Here is a 21,371-nt window from a genome sequence, read left to right on the forward strand (position 1 = left end):
CGAGCTGATCTCCCCCACTCTCCAAGGTGGAGGATTCTACAAAGAGAGCAGCGGATTTCGCTATTTTCTTCGATGTAAAAGTGAAATCACTTGTGGATCAGGTTGCTCATCCTACACCTCCACAGGAGCGCAAATCCTTAGCCATTTGGCAGAGCTTTGACCTCAAGTGCATACGCGAAACAAAGCCCTCCAACCATTCTCTTGACCCTATCCTCAGTGCCATTGCCTTTGACTTCTATACCCATTCCCTTTCCTATTGGACCACTCTGATCAACCTCTCCCTCTGGCAAGGCTCCCTTCCTGTCTCCTTCAAAACTGGGCAGGTCACCCCTCTGCTTAAAAAACCCACTGCTGATGCGAATGACCTCAACAACTTCCGCCCCATCACTAACCTTCCCTTTCTTGCGAAGATCACAGAAAGATGTGTAGCAAAACAACTCTCTCGTCGTATCAAGGACAATGATCTTCTTGACAATTGTCAGTCCGGCTTCATCCAAAACTGCAGCACTGAAACAGCCCTACTGCAAGTGGTTGATGATGCGCTGAGGATACTCGACTCAGGGGGGTCCTGTCTGCTAATTCTCCTTCACCTTTCCGCAGCCTTCGACACTGTTAATCACAACACCCTCCTCAATATTCTTCAACAGAGAATGGACATGGAGGGCACTGTGCTTAAATGGTTTGCATCCTTCCTCTCTGACAGATCTCAAATGATCAAAATAGCGAACAGTCTTTCTTCTCCTGTGGCGGTGGGTCAAGGTGTTCCCCAAGGCTCTATACTTGCACCCACATTGTTCAATCTCTACTTAGAACCACTGGGAAACCTCCTAAGCAAATCCGGGATTCACTATCATCTCTATGCAGACGACACTCAACTCTACCTCAAGGTTGCCTCCACTCATGATCTCTCCATCCTAAGATCTACTCTTGACTCCATTCAAAACTGGATGTCAACTCATCAATTGATTCTGAATCCCTCCAAAACTGAATTCCTCCTCTTCTCCTCCTCACTCTCTCCTCCCCCGGTTCAATCATGGATGGATCAGATGAATCTACTAAACAATAAACCCATCATTTTCGACAGCGCAAAATCCCTTGGTGTCATTCTAGACAAAAAACTCAATCTAACTCCCCACATCAATTCTATTGCAAAATCTGCTCGCTACCAACTGCACCTTCTTTGGGGAATCCGTCGCTTCTTCCTGGAGCAGGACCTTATAACCCTGGTGCAATCGCTGGTCCTCTCCAGACTAGAGTACTGCAATTCTCTTCTTACTGGCCTCCCGAAATCTCACCTGTCCCCACTTAAGTCTGTCTTCCATTCAGCAGCTCGTTTCATTTATGGGGCCAAAAGAAGCGATCACATCACACCGATGTTATCCACCCTCCGCTGGCTTCCCTTCGAAGCTAGAGCTATCTACAAGACCGCTTGTATCACCCACAAATGCTTGCACTCCTCCTCTCCCGGCTACCTGGCGAATAAACTGAAACTCTCTGGAGGCTCTAGGCCTTCACGCAATGCAGAGAATCTACTGCTTGAACCTCCCACTTTCAAGAAGGAAAGAACAATGGCCCAATCCTTTTCAGGCAACGCAGTGAGAATCTGGAACTCCTTTCCGCCTCAGCTCCGGACCACCGCCTCCTCCCAGGCCTTCAAAAGGGACCTCAAAGTTCTCCTCCTCCAGAGACGCCTCCAAAAGTAATTCACGTCCTCTTGCTATTTGGAGGAAGACTTCCCACTACTGATAATTTCTACTTTCCATGACCATGGAAGTGCCTTCCCAATGTATTCCTGTGGTTGGAGTGTCTGCCTTTTTGCAGTATTTTCCATGTACTTTTGTTCGGTGCCCTTTGTAACTTGCACACACCACTTTGCCCTTGTAACACACGGTTGCTACCTCTCACATGTTTTTACCTTTGATACTTGCACAAGTGCCACCTCTGCCTACGTAACGCTTGTTCTTGTGCCTGAGTGTCTAGCACTTATTGCAGTATTATACCTCAAATTATACTTTGTTTTCTCTTATAACTGCACACTTGTCACTTTTCCTCTTGTGCACCTTTGACTACCTCATGTATTTTTGATTGCTCACTATTTTTACTACCTCATGTATTTTGTTTGCTCACAATTGTCACTTACCTTTACTACCTCATGTATTCTTGGCTGCTCACAATTTTTACTACCTCATGTATTTTGTTTGCTCACAATTGTCACTATTACCTTATGTAACGTAACGCATGCTTTTGTAATCTGTTCTTTTGCAATGTTTCTCATTATGTTTCATTTCTGTTCCTAATGTGAAGCGCTCTGACGCCTTCGGGTAAAGTCCGCGCTATATAAAAATGCATAAATAAAAGAGAGCACCGTTTCCACTTTTTCAAAGATGCACATGTACATAATCATATATGCTACACGAGCAAATGGTGCTTCCCATCTAGTGCCACGACAGAGGACAATGCAGCACAACCATGACAACAATTACATCTTGGTAGCACGTGCAATCAGCGCTAGAACCATAACAAGACTACCTGTGGTCCTGCAAGAAGCCCTAATCAGCAATCAAAGTGATTTGCACAGAAGACCCGCAGACATCACTTAAACAACAGCTCGAGATTGTAGTAAGGCAGATTGTTCTAAGAGCTCATAACATGTAGGATTATGACAGACAATATCTGATCCACCACCATCACCTCAACCGAAAGATTAGACAGTGGCAAAATACAGCTCAAAAGAACGCAGAAAGCTGCAAATCATCATGGCAGATGCACCAATAAGACCAGTCAACACTTCTCAGATAAATATACAACTGCCCTTGGCTTCCCCAGAGGTGCTCTGCTATTGCCTTTGCTACTCCTGTTCTCAGGAGTCATGAAGACAGTGGAAGGACCATTATATATTCAGGGCTTCTTCAGTTCTGTGTTCTTTGTGTGCTTTCTTCTTCTTTCCCTTCCCCTCAGCAGCAGACAGAACACAGTTCTTGTGCTAATGGTGGAAGAATTGGGCAACTCAGTGATGTGATTAGCATCATAATGTGTATGATGTCACTTCCGCTACCAGTGACATTTGGGTATCGACATCTGTGTACTCCGGTCGGCTATCTACTATCATATGCACTGTTTCTTGAGGTCATCTGCTTTAGCAATGATCATGTATTAGAGCATAATCAAGCTGTGAACCACACTAGTGGCTTTCAATGGTTTCACCTCAACTACAGCTTATGTCTTCAAGAAAGCACATGAATAACTACTTGGTAATTCTGAACAGCCTCTGTGCAAGAGAATGTATGTATGTAAGTTCTGTTTCCCATGTTATGCCTTGCGTGCTGCAGTTATCAGAATCAAGTACAGAACTATCAGCCATACCTGTAAGGTTTGGTGATCGCTAAGTGAGCACAGTGGTTGTGATAAGTGTGCGAACCTTGGTGCAATGTGCACAGGGAAGTCTGAGTGGAGAATTGTGGCTCAATGATTAGAGCGGCAGACCGTGATGCAGAGGTCTGGCCCGGGACCAGGGTTCAATTCCCTGCCTTGGCGGGTCTTGGGCTCAAAATTTCACAGACCTGATAATTCTCGCCTCGGTGCCTATTCCAATCATGGAGTCCCACTCTGCAACTCTGGGCAATAGCTTGCTTAATCTCCACAACGGCCCCCACAACGCTAAGGATGCCTGGCCTCCACCTTGGGGGTGCCCAGGAGTGGACGCCTCAAAGGGAAAGCCAGGATGGGTTCCCTAGCGGTATTCGTACAAGCGCCTTGAGACCCTTGCGGGTGAGTAGTGCACTATACAAGTATCAATTTTTACCGCTCTGTGCTTGCTAATTCGCACCCCGTCTTAGTGGCCCAACATTAGGCTTGCATGTTAGCACTGTGTCAACAGGGAGGGTATGCTTCGGCCTAGCACGGCATCCTGTGTTAGAAGTTCCTTTGTGTCGATTGGGGTGGCTGCATGATGAGCATGAGCGACATAAAGGTACAGAGAATTGAGATAAAGTGTTCTCTAGACTCTTTTTGAATTAGCAGAGCTGTCTTGGGGACCAAACAGTCAACATCATGGATGCTGATGCGGTGTAAACTGTGGACCTTACCCTATACCTTCCTGCCATACACCAAATCTACTCTAAGACTCTCTGTCCTTTCTCATTCTCTACACTTCCACTCTTACAAAATTCTTATTGGCACACACATTTTACATGCACATCGGTTGGGCCAACAGTGCAGTGGCATCTTCACCTTTGCAACTGGAAGCCTAGTCATTCCACCCTGCAAAATTGTATCTCAATGTCCTGCCTCATCAAACCTCTAGTACTGTCCTATCTTAACCACTTGGTCTTCTCAGGACCCTTGTTCTTCTTTAAGGCTCTCCATCATTGCGGTCATATTCGCAAAAGGTATCTCTGAGCAAACCACATTATTTGCGGGAAATGACTGGTTCTTCCACCAACAGACTTTTGCAAAGGAAGTTCTATCACACCTCAAAGCACCCAAAGGCCTCCACAAAGTGGAATATAGTGTTAAACTCAAATATACTTAAATAATAGACTAAAATAAATGATTTAAGGTGCAGTCAGGATACGTCTCGCAATACGCTGCTCTGCCAGGGGTAAGCAAACCACAGGCGGGCAGCGACATTGTGCTGTGACACCATTGCCTGCAAATGCGTACACGTTTTCCCATTTGTCTCTTGGCAGGCACTGATAAAATTATGGCAACAGACCTTCATTATGGATTATGGTTTGTGTGAAAAGAAAGAACATTTCCTGCAAGCAGTCTAATGGGCTCGGCCTCCGCGCGAGCTCCAGGGAGATGGCTGGCAAACACTTATAAAGCTGCGGCTGCAGCTACTCCTCGGAGGATTGCACCGCGCGGAGAGTGAGTGGCAAACACCACTCAATGACTAGCTAACAAGATCCCTATGTGTGCAGCAAAATACCGGTACACCTTAGAAGGTTTGCGGCAGCACACAAAGGGCCATATTTACAACGGGATTGCAGCAAAATAAAGTCACTTTTTACAATGCTCCGGTGGCGCACAGCCCTGCACCATGTTCACAAAATGGCATTAAGCTACTTTGTATTGCTTAACACCTTCCGAGCGTCGAACGTTCAGCGCCCAGTGCTGAACGTTCGAATAACGAATGCTGACCCGTCGGCCAACGATCGTGCGCAGCACTGGCAAGGTAGTGCTCGTGACGACCGTTGGCCGACGGCAGCACTTAAAGGGTTAATACCACTTTGTAAATATAGGACCCTTTCACATCGTTTTCTGCATGAAAGGGATGGGCAACCTCAACATCCATTGCTTTTTTGACCCTCCCACAGATTTAGCAGGAGGTGTGAATCTGAGGCAGTACAAAAAAAACTAACAGCGTGAATAGCAGGCATTAAAATGGTGCAACGAGGAGAAATACTTACATTTTCCTTGATTTTGCTTCTTCTATGTGCGCTGCACATAGACAGAGTAAAATGCCGTTAATGATTGTTAATGTGCAGAAGGGTGACCCTTCCTGCACTTAAACAATCATTAAATAAGGGTGATTTGCTACTTCTATGTGTGATGCAGCACAAATACAAGTATCAAATCGCCATTATTGATTGTTTATGTACAGGAAGGGACACCTTCCTGAACATAAGCAATCATTCCCTGCAATGCAGGCACCCTTGCACTATGTGTTGGCGTTAGACAGCTATTTTTGGTGCCAGCGCAATGAATGACACAGGGGTGCGCCATATTGTTGTGAATACAATGCATCCCTGCATTTTTTAAATGACGCAGCCCATTTTCCTTGTAGAACTGCCCCAAAGTCCATGATTGATGTGCATCGTAGCTGTACTATTCTGCATGAAATGCTGCTGATCCTTGCACAATTAGAGGAAGGAGAAGTTTGTTGGTATAGCCTGCCAAGCACATATTTTATTGTGGTGAACATACAACGCAACTTTTACAACGCAGTACCTTTACGACGCAACCATTACAACGCAAGTCATTACAACGACTTGCGCTGGGGGGTGCTCTAGGATAGGGAATAGTTTTAATTTACTATCCAACACTTTCCCTACTATCCATGGGACTGGAGTTGGAATAGTAAATTAAACTATTCACTATCCAGCTCCCCCCAACGCAAGTAGTTCTAACGACTTGCGTTGCAAAGGTTGCGTCGTAAAGGCATGCATTGTAAAAGCATGCATTGTAACGATGTACATCCTTTTAATGTCTTTGTTCTTCACTTTTTAGCACTTGAAAATTAAAATGGAAATTTCAGGTGGAATACATACTTCAGGGCATGGAGGGAAATAAATTATGCATTGGATAAAGAAATTCATTGTTACATGAATATCACACTAAGATACACATCTTAATAACAGAAAGTAGAGAACATGAGAGAGCTGAAGGTTATGCAAGGAAGAAAATGGTACTAAACAAGAAGCAGGAGGTATTACATACAATTACATATATAAATATAATAAATTGTGCAAGGCAGCGGAGGTTACAAGGCGTTCTGCAGGGTTTGTAACAAAGCAGAAGTTTAGCTGGCCAGATCTGCTTCACTTATTCAATCAATTTCACTAGAACACTTCTTCCACCTCCTGACTTTATACCATGTCAATAAAAGAGAGTCCTGCGCTCGAATTCGAACAGACTCCAACTAGAAAGGCTAATGGTATGTGGATCACAGACTTTCCATCCAAGGATGAAGATGCTAACTTGTGTTGATAATAGCAATTGAATCACCTAGGACTATGTTCACGTCCCAATGTTCAGAAACTTCTTTGTCCTCCAAATATTTGTGTTTACGCTTGAAATTTAAGGCCATGAGGAATCTCATTTTACTTGCTAATTCTAAAGTGTCCTGTATAGGTATGGCACACATGCTTTGAAAGCAGATGACTTGCATTGGCTTGCTTTTACAGTATTTCAGACTTATTTGTAGGCCTGGGCAGAGTTCGCGGAGTTCCGCAAGCGGAGGAATGTATGTGGACAAGCCGTTTGCGTTAATTTCCAGCTCCAGTTGTTTCACCCACGCTGTAAAATCAGAACGAACTGCACCATGTGCAGATCATGAGGGTGCTACTGCTTTTCTGCCACTCAAGTAGATTTTCTACTCAAGCAGCTGCTTTCTTAACATGAACGGAAGGTTTCTCGACGCAAGCGCTCTAGTCCATCTGCGACTACCCGCATTTCGAAAATCTGACCACCCACATTGAGAAATCTTGCCGGGAGGTTAATTTTCCTCACTCACGCTTGTCAACTGGACGTTGGCGAGCGCAAGTGAGGATAAAAATCAGCCCAGCTTCGTGGAGCCGATTTTTTCGGAATGCGGAAAACTCTGCAAACTCCGCAAATGGAGCACAGTTCACCACCAAGGCCTACTAACTTACTGTAGCATCTTACTGAACATTGCTGATACGATGTGATGTGTACCAAATAAATTTAATGTAATTCTGTTCAAACCTTGACCTGCAGAAGTTATGCTAATTTTAATCATAGGGACGTTCCATTGCTTGGCTTTTTATAAGGGTTATTTTTTCGATTAAGGCTTCTGAGTTACTATTCCCTAGTGCTAGCATAGAAAGCACACTCAATATAAAGATATTTTGGTGGCCTTCATGAAGAAAAGGAGAGTCTCTATTGAGCCTTGAGAAGCCAAATGAAGCAGCTGAATAACAACAGTGACTCATCAGAATAATGAGCACAAACCTGTAGTGCTGCAAAATATCGTAGCCAGAATATCAGCGACCAAACTATTGTGAAAGTAAGCATGTAGCAAATATGGATTTACTATTCTTAACTCCACATCTATGTACCTTGACAATATATAGCTCATCAGTTAATATTCTACTAGTTGACTATAACAGGATGTGCCATTTGTCTGTATCTCAAGAATGCAACTGTGTCAGGAGATTACGTTTGGTACCATTATATCTCAATAATTAATGGTTTTGGTAGGCAGAAGTCTGAAAAAAACATAATGCCAATCCTGGGGCAGTTCCAAGCCCAGCCATCATAGGTTATTTAAATAGTCTTTTTGTACATCTATTTGGAATTAAGTGATGCCTCTAGTCTGCATCCCATGTGATTTCCTTCCACATACAACTGAAAAAAACAATGGCTGTAATAAGGCCCCTGAACACTGCCCTATATATTCTGAGGAACTGAAACAGGCTTCACTGTTTTAGAGTGTCTCTCGTTGCAGAAACAAATCTCCATCAAGAACTTTTGGGGAAGCAAACAAACAGGTTAGTTAAGTATGTGTCAAACGGCACACACATACAAATCAAATCAAGACCTGTCTTGAGTTTAGAGTAGGTTCTCAGTACAGTGGAAATGCTTACTCCTGTGGCCAACACTCAGGCAAGAAACACCAGGGGCATATTAGCAAGGGCAATTATGCCGCTTTAGCGGCACTTTCTGCCGCTAAAGTGGCGTTATTTCTATCGCCCAGTCAACAAGCTGTCACTGACAGCTGTTAGCGACAGCTTACTGCTAATAGCGCCCGTTTCCGTACTGCTTTGTATGTCAGCGATAAACATCGCTAATGACATGCAAAGTGCGTGTTCCCAACATCAAAGCAACTGAAAACAGTCGGTAACTCACATTCCCCCTATTACCAACCCCGTAGAGCGAAACAATAACTTGCGCTAACCGCGAATATCGCCTGAAAGTTACACCTGCTAACATCCCTACTTAGGCATGCATATAATGGGAGGTGGAATATGGGGTTACGGCCACATGGGCGTATCAGCAAGCATTTCATCATATTGCCAGGATGTTTGCGGGTTTTTCAGCGATGTCTGGCTATCGCTGGAATATTAAACGCCATAGCGCTATTCATTGCTAATACAGCGTTAGCGTGGCAAACTTTTCCGGTGATAAAACTATTTGCGCTAAGCGCGCTCTGCGATGTTTATCGCAGTTTGTTTGTAATATGGCTTTCATGTCTTTAGGTCTGCATAGAGATCAACCCAGTAAAACGTTCCTCGTCCACTTTTGTAATCAAGGTTCAACTGATGAATAGCCCTTTGCTTTTTCCAAAGGCAATTTCAGCTCCTCAGACATCTCCTCTGTCAGGTATCTTGTATGAATCAATTTTTCGGGTTCCTATTTCAGTAGTTAAGTGCCTGAAAGTGTATTCTTCCTTGTAGCAAGCTATATATGTATTATACAGTTCCACTCAACAGCATTTCCTTGCGGAATCCACCCTGAAAACAGATATATCTGCCTGTGTTAGTATCACACTCAAAGTGAAAATGAAAACAACTCAACATTACAGGAGTAATTGGAAATGGCAAACTTTAATACAGTAAAAAAAGGAAAATTGTAAAATGTAACTCACAGTTTTAAGTGGGAAAATGTACTAGAAGTGAACATAATAGGTAAAGGCTAAACCCGACAGAACTGTAAAAGCCATTGAAGAAGTGTCCAAACATGAAGGTGGATTTTTTGACAACCAATTAATTAGGGAAAATTCCTTAATAATAGCAACAGATTCTCTAGATTTTCAATTGCATTTGACCAATACAACAGACTTCAAAATAATTTTTTAAAAGAGGTCTTGTGTAGAATAGGGAAATATTTTATAAACCATCTCAGACCCATTTATCAGAATATACCAAACTGTAGAAACAGCACTTTTGACATTCATACTTTGTGTGAATTTCTAATGATGATGTTTCCACCCAAATTCTTATGTTTATTTAAATCATGCAGCATTTGCAGTATAGGTAAAATGATGTCAGACACATATGAGATTATTACAAACCTTGGCCCCTTGATCCTTGTTCAAAAGAGAAAAATAATAGATTCAGTCATGGATGATACAATTTGACCTAGAAGTTAGGAACTTTTCAACTCTAATCGTGATGATGCTAGAAGTTTTCAACTTAAGGTGATGATGGTGGACGTTTAGGAGAAGACGGGAATGGCAGAAAATGTGTCATATTTGGTCTCTCTGGCACCGAGTTCCCTCAGCAAGACTTGTGGCTCGCAATCAATCTCATACCACTGAATGCACAGGTGACCTAAAGTTTCCATGTGCCCGTCCTCCATTCTGGAACTCCTTCTGAGTGGAAGGGGTAATGAGTCAGCCCTCTTTAGCACCTCAGGCCCTGAAATCTGTATGCAAGGTTACAGGCGTTAGGAGTTTCAGGCTAGAAAGGTGGTAGGCACTGATTATCGGCCTGTTCAGACCCTCTGTGGTATCTTCATTTCTATGCCATGCATTCTCCCTTTAGTGTTACGTCTCCTGCTGCTCAGCCAGAGTGACTGTGATGTAATTAAAATACTGGTGTTTGCATGGTTTGAGAGAGTGTCTGTTGAGTGTGAGGGCTGAGCAGCAAGGATACTGCTCGTGGTGGAATCTCCTTACCACCATCTTTACCTGTAACATGAGACTCCTACCAAGTGAATAAATATACTACTGGCTACCTTGCATCTTTAAATACTACACCCTCTTCTTCTGATTGATCTCTGCCATAAATCCTTTATTGTGGGTCCTGACAATGCTTTAATGGCCTTTGTGAGGATGCTAGAACATTTCAGGCACTCAGCAAAGCAGCAAAGACATCTTGATGTTGGTAAGTTCTACAATAGTCTTTTACAGTCAAACAGGAATGATGTACACTTGAAAGCAAAAGAAATCCACTTACAAATTCTGTGTCCGCTTTGGAATCATAGTACTCAATATCCTCTTCCTAGAGGGGGACAAAAACAAGAGAGAGGGAGCATTAATACTGAAAAGAAGTACCTCACTGCCAAGCCCTGGTTCATGAGCACAAACACACATAGGACTTAAGTTAGAGAGAAATATCAATGTTAAGTGCCCTGAAGACTGAAGACTGGGAAAGAAGCTGAAAAAACAACAACATTAGCTGGAATGCTATCAGAGGGAGCTGTCCCCCACTTCTAACTGTATATCTTTAGAAGATTACCTTAAAATGTCAGGAATACCCTATGGCAAACTGTTTGGAAGGATGTGCTCTCCCAAACTGAGGGGTCGAGATGGCTTGAAATGTTTCGTGTGGAATAGCATGTCAATGGGATATTCCTCCAGGTGAGATTTATAGTAGAAAAGCAGATCAAAAGAAGACACATTTTATACCACCAATAAGACCACAGGGGCTCCGGCACCTCCAAACTCATGATTTGACCCCCCTTCATTTAGTGTTGGACAAAATATCAGGTCTTCAACAGTGAAGCAGAAGCCCTATATGGCTCTGTCACAAGAAATTTTTGACCAATGGCTCGTGTGCCAGAGGGCTGTCGGTCACTTTACATTGGTAAGACATCCCTATAAGGGCAGTCCTTGCTAAGTACCTTTTGCCTGTAATGGTTCCGCCAGAAAATAGCCTGGCAGCCCTGACCTAGAAAAACCACATATGATCCCCATGTGCTGTGATAAAAAAAATTCAAGGGTGTTAGGGCCATAAGAATTTTGCTTTTCTGTGACAATCCCCCACTTTTGACTAGTCCATAATTCTCTGGGCGCCGCTCGTCAAATACACTTTAAGACTGAAATGCAAGCAATACATTTGTGAAAAGAAGTCACTCAACCCTTATATAGCACACTGGGGGATATTTACAAAAAAATGTCGGAGTACGGTGTTACTTTAAAATTGCTAAAGCTGCACACCAACATTTTTTAACCCCTCCCCTGCTGGTGACGGAACCACTCCGTCATCAGCCGCGGTCGCGCTGTACTGATGACGGAGCGGTTCCGTCACGGACCGCTCGGCACGCCTGTGCGGTGCGGATTCCGCGCCTGCCCTGAGCGTTCCAATGAGCGGGCGGGGCATTGACGGAACCGCTCCGTCATGAGCGCAACCGCAGCTGGTGACGTAGCGATTCCGTCACCAGCATGGGCGTGCCGCACGGCCCCCCTGCCCCCTTAGCACTGCGGCGGAATAGCCGCCGCAGTGAAGGGGTTAAACGCACGGCTGCAATGTATTTTACAAAAATACAGCACACCCCTGTATTTCTCCTAGTGCTGGCACTAAAAACCTGCCTAGCGCTAGTGCAGGCACCCTTGGGCCATGTTGCAAGGATGCCTGTGCAGCATGGGTTATTGTTTATGTGTAGGAAGGGACACCTTCCTGCACATAAACAATCTTTACAGGCGATTTGCTGTTTCTATGTGTGCTTCAGAATGGAGCACACATGGAAAGAGCAAACGACGAGGAGAATTAAAACATTTCTCATTGTATCGCCTGTTTAGGACCAAGTATATCCTGGTATTATTTTTGGCTCTGCCCCATACATTGCAAATATGGGGCAGAGTCAAAAAGCACTAGGTGTTGCGGCGGACCACTCGTAGTAACACCCGTTGCCTGCCCCTTTGCCGCAGCAGACTGCTGCGGTAACAGGCATATTTACAAGGTGGCTTTAAGCCATGTTAAGTGGCTTAATGCCACCCTGTAAATATTGGGTGGAGAGCAACGCCATGGGATTGTCAGAAAAATTTGATGCTCCAGTGGTGTTTGGGGCTTGTAAAAATACCCCTAAACGCCTGCAATTTGAAGTTCTTTTGTTTTTAAATGTAAAATATATTGCAATTCATCCCTCAAGTCTAGTATACACAATGCTAGAGCTGAGGGGTGGCGATCCAAGGCACACGTCAGGAAGGCTGAGACACTGTGTGCTGTATTGTCTCTTAGGCTGGGCTCTGGTAGCAGACTTCTGACCTCATGCTTTGGCCACACGCTATATCGTGGCAGAGGTGAGCAGTCTGCACCCAAAGGTAAATGGCACTGTGATATGTGTGTTTGTGGGAAGAAGATGCTTGGGTGTGCACAGGCGTGGTGCAGCAGGGGCAATGTATTGTATTGTATTGTAATTGCATTTGTATAGCACTTACTACCCCTGACAAGGCGTCAAATCGCGTTTTCGGCGAGTAGTACGCTACTCCGGAACTCTTAGAGGATTAGTGTTGAATTAGTATAGTGAAACATGCAAGTACATTTTAAGTGGTGGATATGTTAGTCAGTTATTTGGATTCAGAAGCATAGCAGAAGGATAGAAGAGGAAAGAAGGTTTTATATAGCGCTTCTAACCCCTGATGGGTGTTGAAGTGCTTTTTTTAGCGAGTAGCATGCTACTCTGGGAACCCATAAAGGATTAGTGGTGAATTAATATGGTGAAATATGAAAGTAATTTGAGTGGTGGATATTAGTCACTTATTTGGAGTAAGAAGGTTAGCGGAGGGATAGAAGGGAAAGAAAGATTTGCATTCATATAGCGCCTGTTACCCCTGATGGGGTGTTCAAGCGCTTTTCTGGCGAGTCGCAGGCTTCTCAGGAACCCATAAAGGATTTGTGTTGAAAATGAGTATAGTGAAATATGAAGTAATTTGAGTGGTGGATATCTTAGTCTGGTATTTGGATTAAGAAGGGTTGGGGAGGGGTAAAAAAGGAAAAAAGGTTTGCATTTACATAGCGCTTGTAACCCTGATGAGGTGTTGAAATGCTTTGTTGACCAGTAGCACGCTACTCTGGTCCCCATAAAGGATTAGTGGTGAATTAGTATAGTGGAATGTGGAATTAGAGAAGTGAACATGCTAGTCTGGTATTTTGATTGAAAAGGACAGTGGAGGGAAAGAAGGGTGAAGGATTTCTTTTTTTAGGTCATAGCAGTAGTATTGTGTGGACCTGCTTGTATACCCAATGCCCAGACACAAAGTTCTTACCAGTTATTGGAAACTGTGCATTGCTTACACTAGGAAACCATATACTCTTGACCCTAAAGCCACACATATGGAAGGGGCAGGTGAAGAGTCTGGACCCAGACTGTGGAGCTGTCTCATTTCTTCTGTGAAAAAGAGAGGAATGGAAGAATGGGAAGATGACCGCTCAGGTCAGTGAGTGCCACCTGCATTACTGTATTTCTGAATATGAATGACGCAGCTTAACACTAGCATGCTTTAACACATTCGGCGCCCATGAGCTCAGCTCGTCATGAGGCCAGTGGCGTCACTAGGGTTGATGTCACCCGGTAACTCATGGTGTCACCCCCTCACGACTGTACCTATGGAAGGTAAGTTCTTTTCTTAGGCATTGGCTCCCCTTTCCTATCGATACAGTGGCGAACCAGAGCACAAGCAGCTGTTGTTCGCAGCAATTGTGTTTTTTTCAGCAAATGTTTGATGCAAATGTGTCTTTGCATCAAAAATATACCTGATGGTACATTTTGCACTAAAAAATTTCAGATGCATAATTACGTCGAATTTTCTAAGATATTGCAGAATTTCGCACACCCTTAGTAAAGAGTTTAGGGTCCCCAGGGGTCCATCATCCGGGCCCTTTTCTCCACAAAAGACCTGAGTGCCCCCTGTCTTTGCACACAGGCTTCCTGTCCCAGCAGCCCCTCCCTCTGCCTTGGACTTGCGGGGGGCGAATCCCCTCTGCTCAGCACCATCAGCTCAAATGGCCCCTCTGCACAAGCCGGGCTTAGCTTGCAGATGCACATCTCTATGCTCCGGACCTGCAGAGGTCAAAGGTTTCCAGCTTCTGAGCCCTGGGTGGTCCGGGCCAACGGGCCACAGAGGTCTAGTTCCAGACCCCCGCTAAGGGCCCTACAGCCCTGGACAGCACTCCCTCCATCCAGGGTCTCTCACGGGCTTTATTTTCAGGGTAGCACAAAGTATGCAAATATAATTGTATAGCAGGGGGTACATAATCAGTAAAATGGCGCCTCAAATAAATTGCGATTCAATTACAGGTGGCTACAGCAATGACAGCACAGAATAGCCAGCATGGTCCACCAAACGAGAGAAGTAACCAACAATTTCATTAAAGCACTTGTGTATGTCCCAGCCACTCATCATACATAAAAGACAGCCCTTGAATTCACTCACACAACAGGATGAAGAGTCTATAAGCCCAACCAAAACACTCACAAGTACTCGAAGGCAGCAACAGCTAAAATTATGAAACGCACCATAAACAAGATGAATAATGTGACATTTGCTGGTAAGGGAGATGCAGGGGAAATGCGCTTTCACGTACCACAGACACGACCCACAAGAAGGAGGCATCCCTGGGACCCTGCAAACCACCCACACTGGAAGGGTGGTTTGCCACAATGACGTGTCCCTCTGTAGTGCCAGGTTGAGACAGAGTCTGTGGTTCAGGAGGGAGGTCTCGCTGCCTGCCTGAGTGACTGTCGTAGTGCCAGACTGTCCTGTATTGCCAGCAGGTGCCTCGTGCTTCCGCCCCCCCCCTTCACACACACACACACACACACACACACACACACACAGACATTAGGGACCCGCCATCCAAAATACTTCTCTATCCACTCATGGAAGCTGTGGTCTGAACAGCTACAGAAAATGTGTAAGCACTCTCATTGTTGTCACGTCGGCAAGGAACAGGCATAGGAGGCTGGAAAAGCGGAGAGCAGGGCAGGAGGAGGCAGGCATGCCGAGGACAGCAGAGGACAGCCACTTGCTAGCAGCGGGAGCCCTCAGCGAGGGCGAGCAAGAGTGAGGCGTAAGGAGGAAGCTGGGTAGGGCAGTCAGCGGGGGTCAGTGACCAGGTCACGAGTCACCCCTACCTTAAACCCACCCTAGCCCAACACAGTCCAATCTGCTCCCGTACTCTCCCTCGACTAGACAATCTGATCGATCCGGCAGCTCCGAGGCCGTAACAGCAATCTGTGAGTGTGTCTGCTGCTAGTCAGCAGCTGCCAAGAGTGGTGCCAGGTGGACTGCGGAGGCAGCCCGATCTAGCCTCGGGTGCAGCCTGCAGTTCACTTGGAGGCCCCACTCACCATCGCCCCAATCCTGCATTTGAACATCACCGCTCCCCACAGCTCTCACCAGTAGAGTCCAATGCAGCAAAATGTAACCCTGGGCTCGCAACTCGAGAACCTCTAGGGACCACTAGAGGGGCTTAAGTGGGCTAAAGGGAGGGCTACTCCGACACAGCCACAAATACGCCACCAACTTCTCCCCCAACTATTTACAAGGCACAGGGTACCCAACATTCGACAACCGCATTACTTCTGTGCCCTACTGCCCTTACAACAAGCTCCTACAGGGCAAAGGTGAGCCTGAAACCCGACGGATCGGTGGAGCGGAAGACTCAGTTTACACAGTGTCACTCCGTCCCTCCCCCAATGCATGGGAGTGTAACACGCTCACCCGAGCGCTATAGAAATAACCCGGGCCCTGCGATGTTGTGCTCGTTTATTTTATTTTATTTATAAAGTTTTATATAGCGCGAACAAGATCCTGAAGGATATCAGAGCGCTTTACAAACGGATGGAAGGAAGGACAAAATGCAATATCGACATCAAGTAAGAATAACAACAATAATAATCGCATAGTTACAAGACAAATGAATCAAGGAGAGTAATATAGTGAACAGGTATATAGTGGGCTACGAAGAGCGGTAGAGAAGAGCAGCATCAAAATGATGGTAACATGGTTGTAGGATCAATGACTGCTGTGTATTATCAATGCAACACTGTTCTACAACTCCCCGCCACAGTATTATATGAAACGTTGGTCTCTGGCAGAATGTTTACTTGCTCACTATTCATGTGGACATGATTTCTTTTGTTGATGTTGTTCAAATAAAGCACAATGTACCTGGTGGCTGCTTTCAAATACAACTGTACTGCAAATAATAAAAAGAAAAGGATGAGCATTAACTGTACTGCTGACAACCCAGGTGCTATGGGCAAAACGAAGTAATCCTATCAAGTAGTTTGGGTAGATGCACAGCAAGTTTATGTGAGTTTAAACTTCTTTTAGTCAAAGTTTAGGTGCTACGCAAGTAACCTCTAGTGTCCCACGACGTCAAAATGTAACCAGAAAATGTAGGATCAGTGGGTCACTGGTCCCATCCTTGGGTGCACACTATAATTCCTCTATGATTCACAGAGGTTCCACACTTAGTTCATTGTTAATTGTTCGTATTTATTTTTCTCAAAAAGCATATTTTGTTAGATGAATTTATTCCATTCTCAACATATTAACTTTATCCTTTGCGTCAATCCAATGCATTTCGGGGCTATTAACTGCCCCTTCATCAGGGAAAAGGTACTGTAACAAAGTTGGATAAAAAGAGGTATGAGCGATAATGAATAGGAACGTTATGGTGTGTGGTATAGGGAGGATACTAAGGGGTGTGAGGGGAGGGAGTGGTGTTGGTAGTTTAAAGGTCACCTTAACAAACTTTTTCGACCCGTGTTAAAAGCATAATCGTGCTTTCAATGTGGCTTACGTGCGCTGAAGATCGTCAAAATGCCCCGGTCTTCTGGAAAGTAAAAGGTGCGTTTCGTAAGTCTGAGTTCAAGTCAATTAAAATCAAATATATGGTTGCCCTTCATGCAGTGCACTAACCTGTTGAAATTGAAGCTTAAAGTTCAATGTTAATCCGCTCGTGAACGCCGGTCAGGACGAGGACGTCTGCTGCCGCGTTTGATCAGTTACGAGTGTTGCGGTCACGTGGATGATAGATAAGGAAAACAGACTCGCGTTAGCGGTCTGGGTTCGGGTGCTGTGATAAACGTATGAAAATTGGACGTGTGGAATTAAAGAATAAAGATCAGAGTGTTGGGGGGTTCATGCAGTGCCCAGAAGGGTAAACTAAAATACTAATAAAGATGGTGTGGTTAATGTAGGAAATGGATTTCAAAAGTGCCGAGTGGGTGGGTATTAGTAAACACGCAAAAAAGCTGATTGACCACAAAGGTGAAAATCATTACCTACATAAGGATTAAATTTATAATACAGTACATATGATGTATAACGGCAGGAAGCCTTTTAAGGCTCCATTGGCAACACTTATAGGTAACAAGAAAGTTCGATTCTATCATTAAGGCCCATTGGCTTCTGTGTAGATAGTCTTTGAATCCAGGTATTTTCTCGTTGAAGAAGGTATTTGGTATTGTCTCTTCCTTCAATTTTGGCAATAGTTTCCAATATAATGAATTTTAATTGAGAAATGTTATGTTTTAGTTCTTCAAAATGCATGGCAATCGTGGATTTGCTGTTTTTCAATCTTATATTGGACTTGTGTTCTGTTAATCTGATTTTAATTTTCCTTTCGGTCTTGCCGATGTAGAGTTTCCCGCAGGGACATTTGAGGGCATAGATTACGTTGCTAGAATCACATGTCGCATTAACATGAAGTTTGATTGTGTTGCCCTTCATGGGGTGATTGATTGTATTGCCCTTTATAATGCTGTTGCAGTTCCCGCAATTAAGACAGGGTTTGGTGACAGTATATTTGACAGTCACAATGGGTTTGTGTTGAACTAGTTCACCTAAGTTTTGGGCTCTGGTGAATGCAAATAGTGGTGGTTCCAAAAAGATCTGATTAAAATCCGGTTCCAAATTAAGTAGTGACCAATGTTGGTATATAGTTCGTTTGAACTTCACGGTGGCTGTGGAATATTTTGAAACTACCACAATACATGTCTGTTGTTTTTTGAAGCCAGGTTGTAGGAGTTTTTGTCGATCAATGTTCTAAATTTTCCGTTTTGATTCTTCAAGGAGGTTCGGTGGATATCCTCCATCCTTGAATTTGGTGACAATTTGTTCAATTCTCTGTGTAGATTTTACAGGGTTTGATACAATCCTTCTAGCTCTGGCCATTTGTGAAAATGGAAGGTATCTTTTTAGATTTGGTTCATGAAAGCTCGTATAATGGAGCATATTGTTTCTGTCGGTGGGCTTCACAAACAAGTCCAATTTTCATACGTTTATCACAGCACCCGAACCCAGACCGCTAACGCGAGTCTGTTTTCCTTATCTATCACCCACGTGACCGCAACACTCGTAACTGATCAAACGCGGCAGCAGACGTCCTCGTCCTGACCGGCGTTCACGAGCAGATTAACATTGAACTTTAAGCTTCAATTTCAACAGGTTAGTGCACTGCATGAAGGGCAACCATATATTTGATTTTAATTGACTTGAACTCGGACTTACGAAACGCACCTTTTACTTTCCAGCAGACCGGTGCATTTTGACGATCTTCAGCGCACGTAAGCCACATTGAAAGCACGATTATGCTTTTAACACGGGTCGAAAAAGTTTGTTAAGGTGACCTTTAAACTACCAACACCACTCCCTCCCCTCACACCCCTTAGTATCCTCCCTATACCACACACCATAACGTTCCTATTCATTATCGCTCATACCTCTTTTTATCCAACTTTGTTACAGTACCTTTTCCCTGATGAAGGGGCAGTTAATAGCCCCGAAATGCATTGGATTGACGCAAAGGATAAAGTTAATATGTTGAGAATGGAATAAATTCATCTAACAAAATATGCTTTTTGAGAAAAATAAATACGAACAATTAACAATGAACTAAGTGTGGAACCTCTGTGAATCATAGAGGAATTATAGTGTGCACCCAAGGATGGGACCAGTCGCCCACTGATCCTACATTTTCTGGTTACAAAACGAAGTAATCCTCAGGCACACCCATGGTCAGGGACACTAGCCTTTTGGAACTTCCTTCCTTGAAAAGAAGTACAAAATGCGTGCCAGGCATAGGGAGATCCCATATCATGTTAATCAAACAGACCTTCACACAACATTTTCATTAACAATGAAACTAGTAATAGTAATAATAATATAATGATGATAATAACAAAAACAATAAAAACAATAATAAACAACAAAACAACAACTATAATTATTATAATAATAATCATGAGAGTATTAATACTTTCGAGTGGCTCTTAGATCCTACATAATGTCCATTTTTATCTGAATTAATCTGCAAGCAATTTCACTCCATCCTAAACTGTAATTGGAACCAAGTAATTTACCGGGGCTAAGGATTCAAAAAGAGGTAGATCTGTCTCCATGCCATCAGATGAAAAGCAGCAGTTCGGGTCATGTGTGGTTGCAGATACCAACTGAGCAATGCTGCTGACAGGACTGACCTCTGGCACACCCAAAATCTCATAAAATTTAATTCCGGGGCAACCATTTAGATTCGGAGGTGCTTAACAAGAGGGGCTATTGTGAAGCAGGTCTTGTTTGCCATACCAATGGAAGTTAATGCATGTGATTAGGTTTGCAGTGTGTGCTACACGAGAAAATACATATTTTATAAGCTGGGCAGGCTTTCATCTGAAACATGGGAGATTTCACTATACTAATTCATCACTAATCCTTAATGAGTTCCAAAGTAGCGTGCTACTCGCCGAAACTGCACTTCGTCGTCTCGTCGTTGGTAGTAAGCGCTATATAAATGCAGTTATACTACAATATACAATACATGTCAGTCTTCTCTGTTGTTTATAACAATCTGCGGTTCTCTTTGCCATAAAGGGTTATTCGTCCCGCTCCTTTCAGACGCATCTACAGACTTTTCCCTGCCTGAAACTACCGGCAATAAAACAAACGCTGGTATTTCTGAAATCTTTAACCCACTGAGATCCCAACATCTGCGCATATTAGGTAATACATGTTTTCCCCAGATACGGTTTGCACTGGTTCAGCTGGGCTTCGAGGCCCGACCGTGCAGTATAATACCCTTACCCTGGCTGGGCTCCTGGCACCGCCGTTCAGAGGACCTGCTGCTCGGCACTTGCTCACGTCCTGGTGCGGGTATTCACGGGACCTACCCCATCATTTCCTAGCGCGGGCACTCGGAGCCACAGCACATCAATGCACAGCAGAGCAGAGAGGAGTGAGTCCCGTTTCCAGGCAGGCTGGAGCAGACACACGGTGGGAGTGGAATTCACACCGAGCAGCATGACCTGTGTCAGGCAGAGGCCTACCCCCGGGGCCCGCCACTTCTGACTGACCTGAGGTCACATCCCCCCACCACGCGCCACAGAGCCTGCTGAGGGCAGGCCCGCCCAAGTCTTCAGGCAGCAGAGGGCATATTGTAAGATTGTAGCATGACACGGAGAGATTTTTAACCGTTACTGAGCCACGCTGGCAAGTGAAGTCTGCCGGCACACGCACAGGGGTCAGATGTGCATGAAATGCGTTAGCATCACTCCCTAACTTGGCATGCCTGCACGGTGTCACCCCATGTGACGGTGTCAGCCGGTGCGGTCCGCACCCCCCGCACCCCCCTAGTGACGCCACTGCATGAGGCACAGTGGAGCTGTGCTCATGACGAGCTGAGCTTGTCATAACGGCCGTGGAAAGCCCACGCGGGGATAATTCCCCTGATGTGCTGGCCGTTTCATTAAGTGGGCGGAGTTGTGACGAGCTCAGCTCGTCATGAGCACAGCTCCACTGTGCAGCGTGATGAGCTGAGCTTGTCACAAGCACCGCGGCACCGCGCGCAGCCCCCTCCCTCCCGCACTGCGGGGGAATTAGCCTTGCGGGAAAGGGGTTAAGGGACACTGATGCATATATTTATTTTGAAGGTTTCATATAGCGCGATCAAGACTCT

At 44.6% G+C, this 21,371-nt stretch overlaps 1 protein-coding gene across 1 annotated transcript in view; it reads right to left on the reverse strand.

The window, feature by feature from the left end:
- LOC147692612 (voltage-dependent calcium channel subunit alpha-2/delta-2-like) overlaps positions 1–21,371 on the reverse strand; it is a 1,295,379-nt gene that overhangs the window by 257,652 nt on the left and 1,016,356 nt on the right. Inside the window, exon 5 of the mRNA XM_086939541.1 lies at positions 10,644–10,688. Coding sequence (XP_086795667.1) covers positions 10,644–10,688 — 45 coding nt within the window. The remainder of the gene's footprint in view (positions 1–10,643; positions 10,689–21,371) is intronic.

This window comes from Lissotriton vulgaris, chromosome 9 (assembly GCF_964263255.1).
Source record: "Lissotriton vulgaris chromosome 9, aLisVul1.2, whole genome shotgun sequence".
NCBI classification, from domain to species: domain Eukaryota; kingdom Metazoa; phylum Chordata; class Amphibia; order Caudata; family Salamandridae; genus Lissotriton; species Lissotriton vulgaris.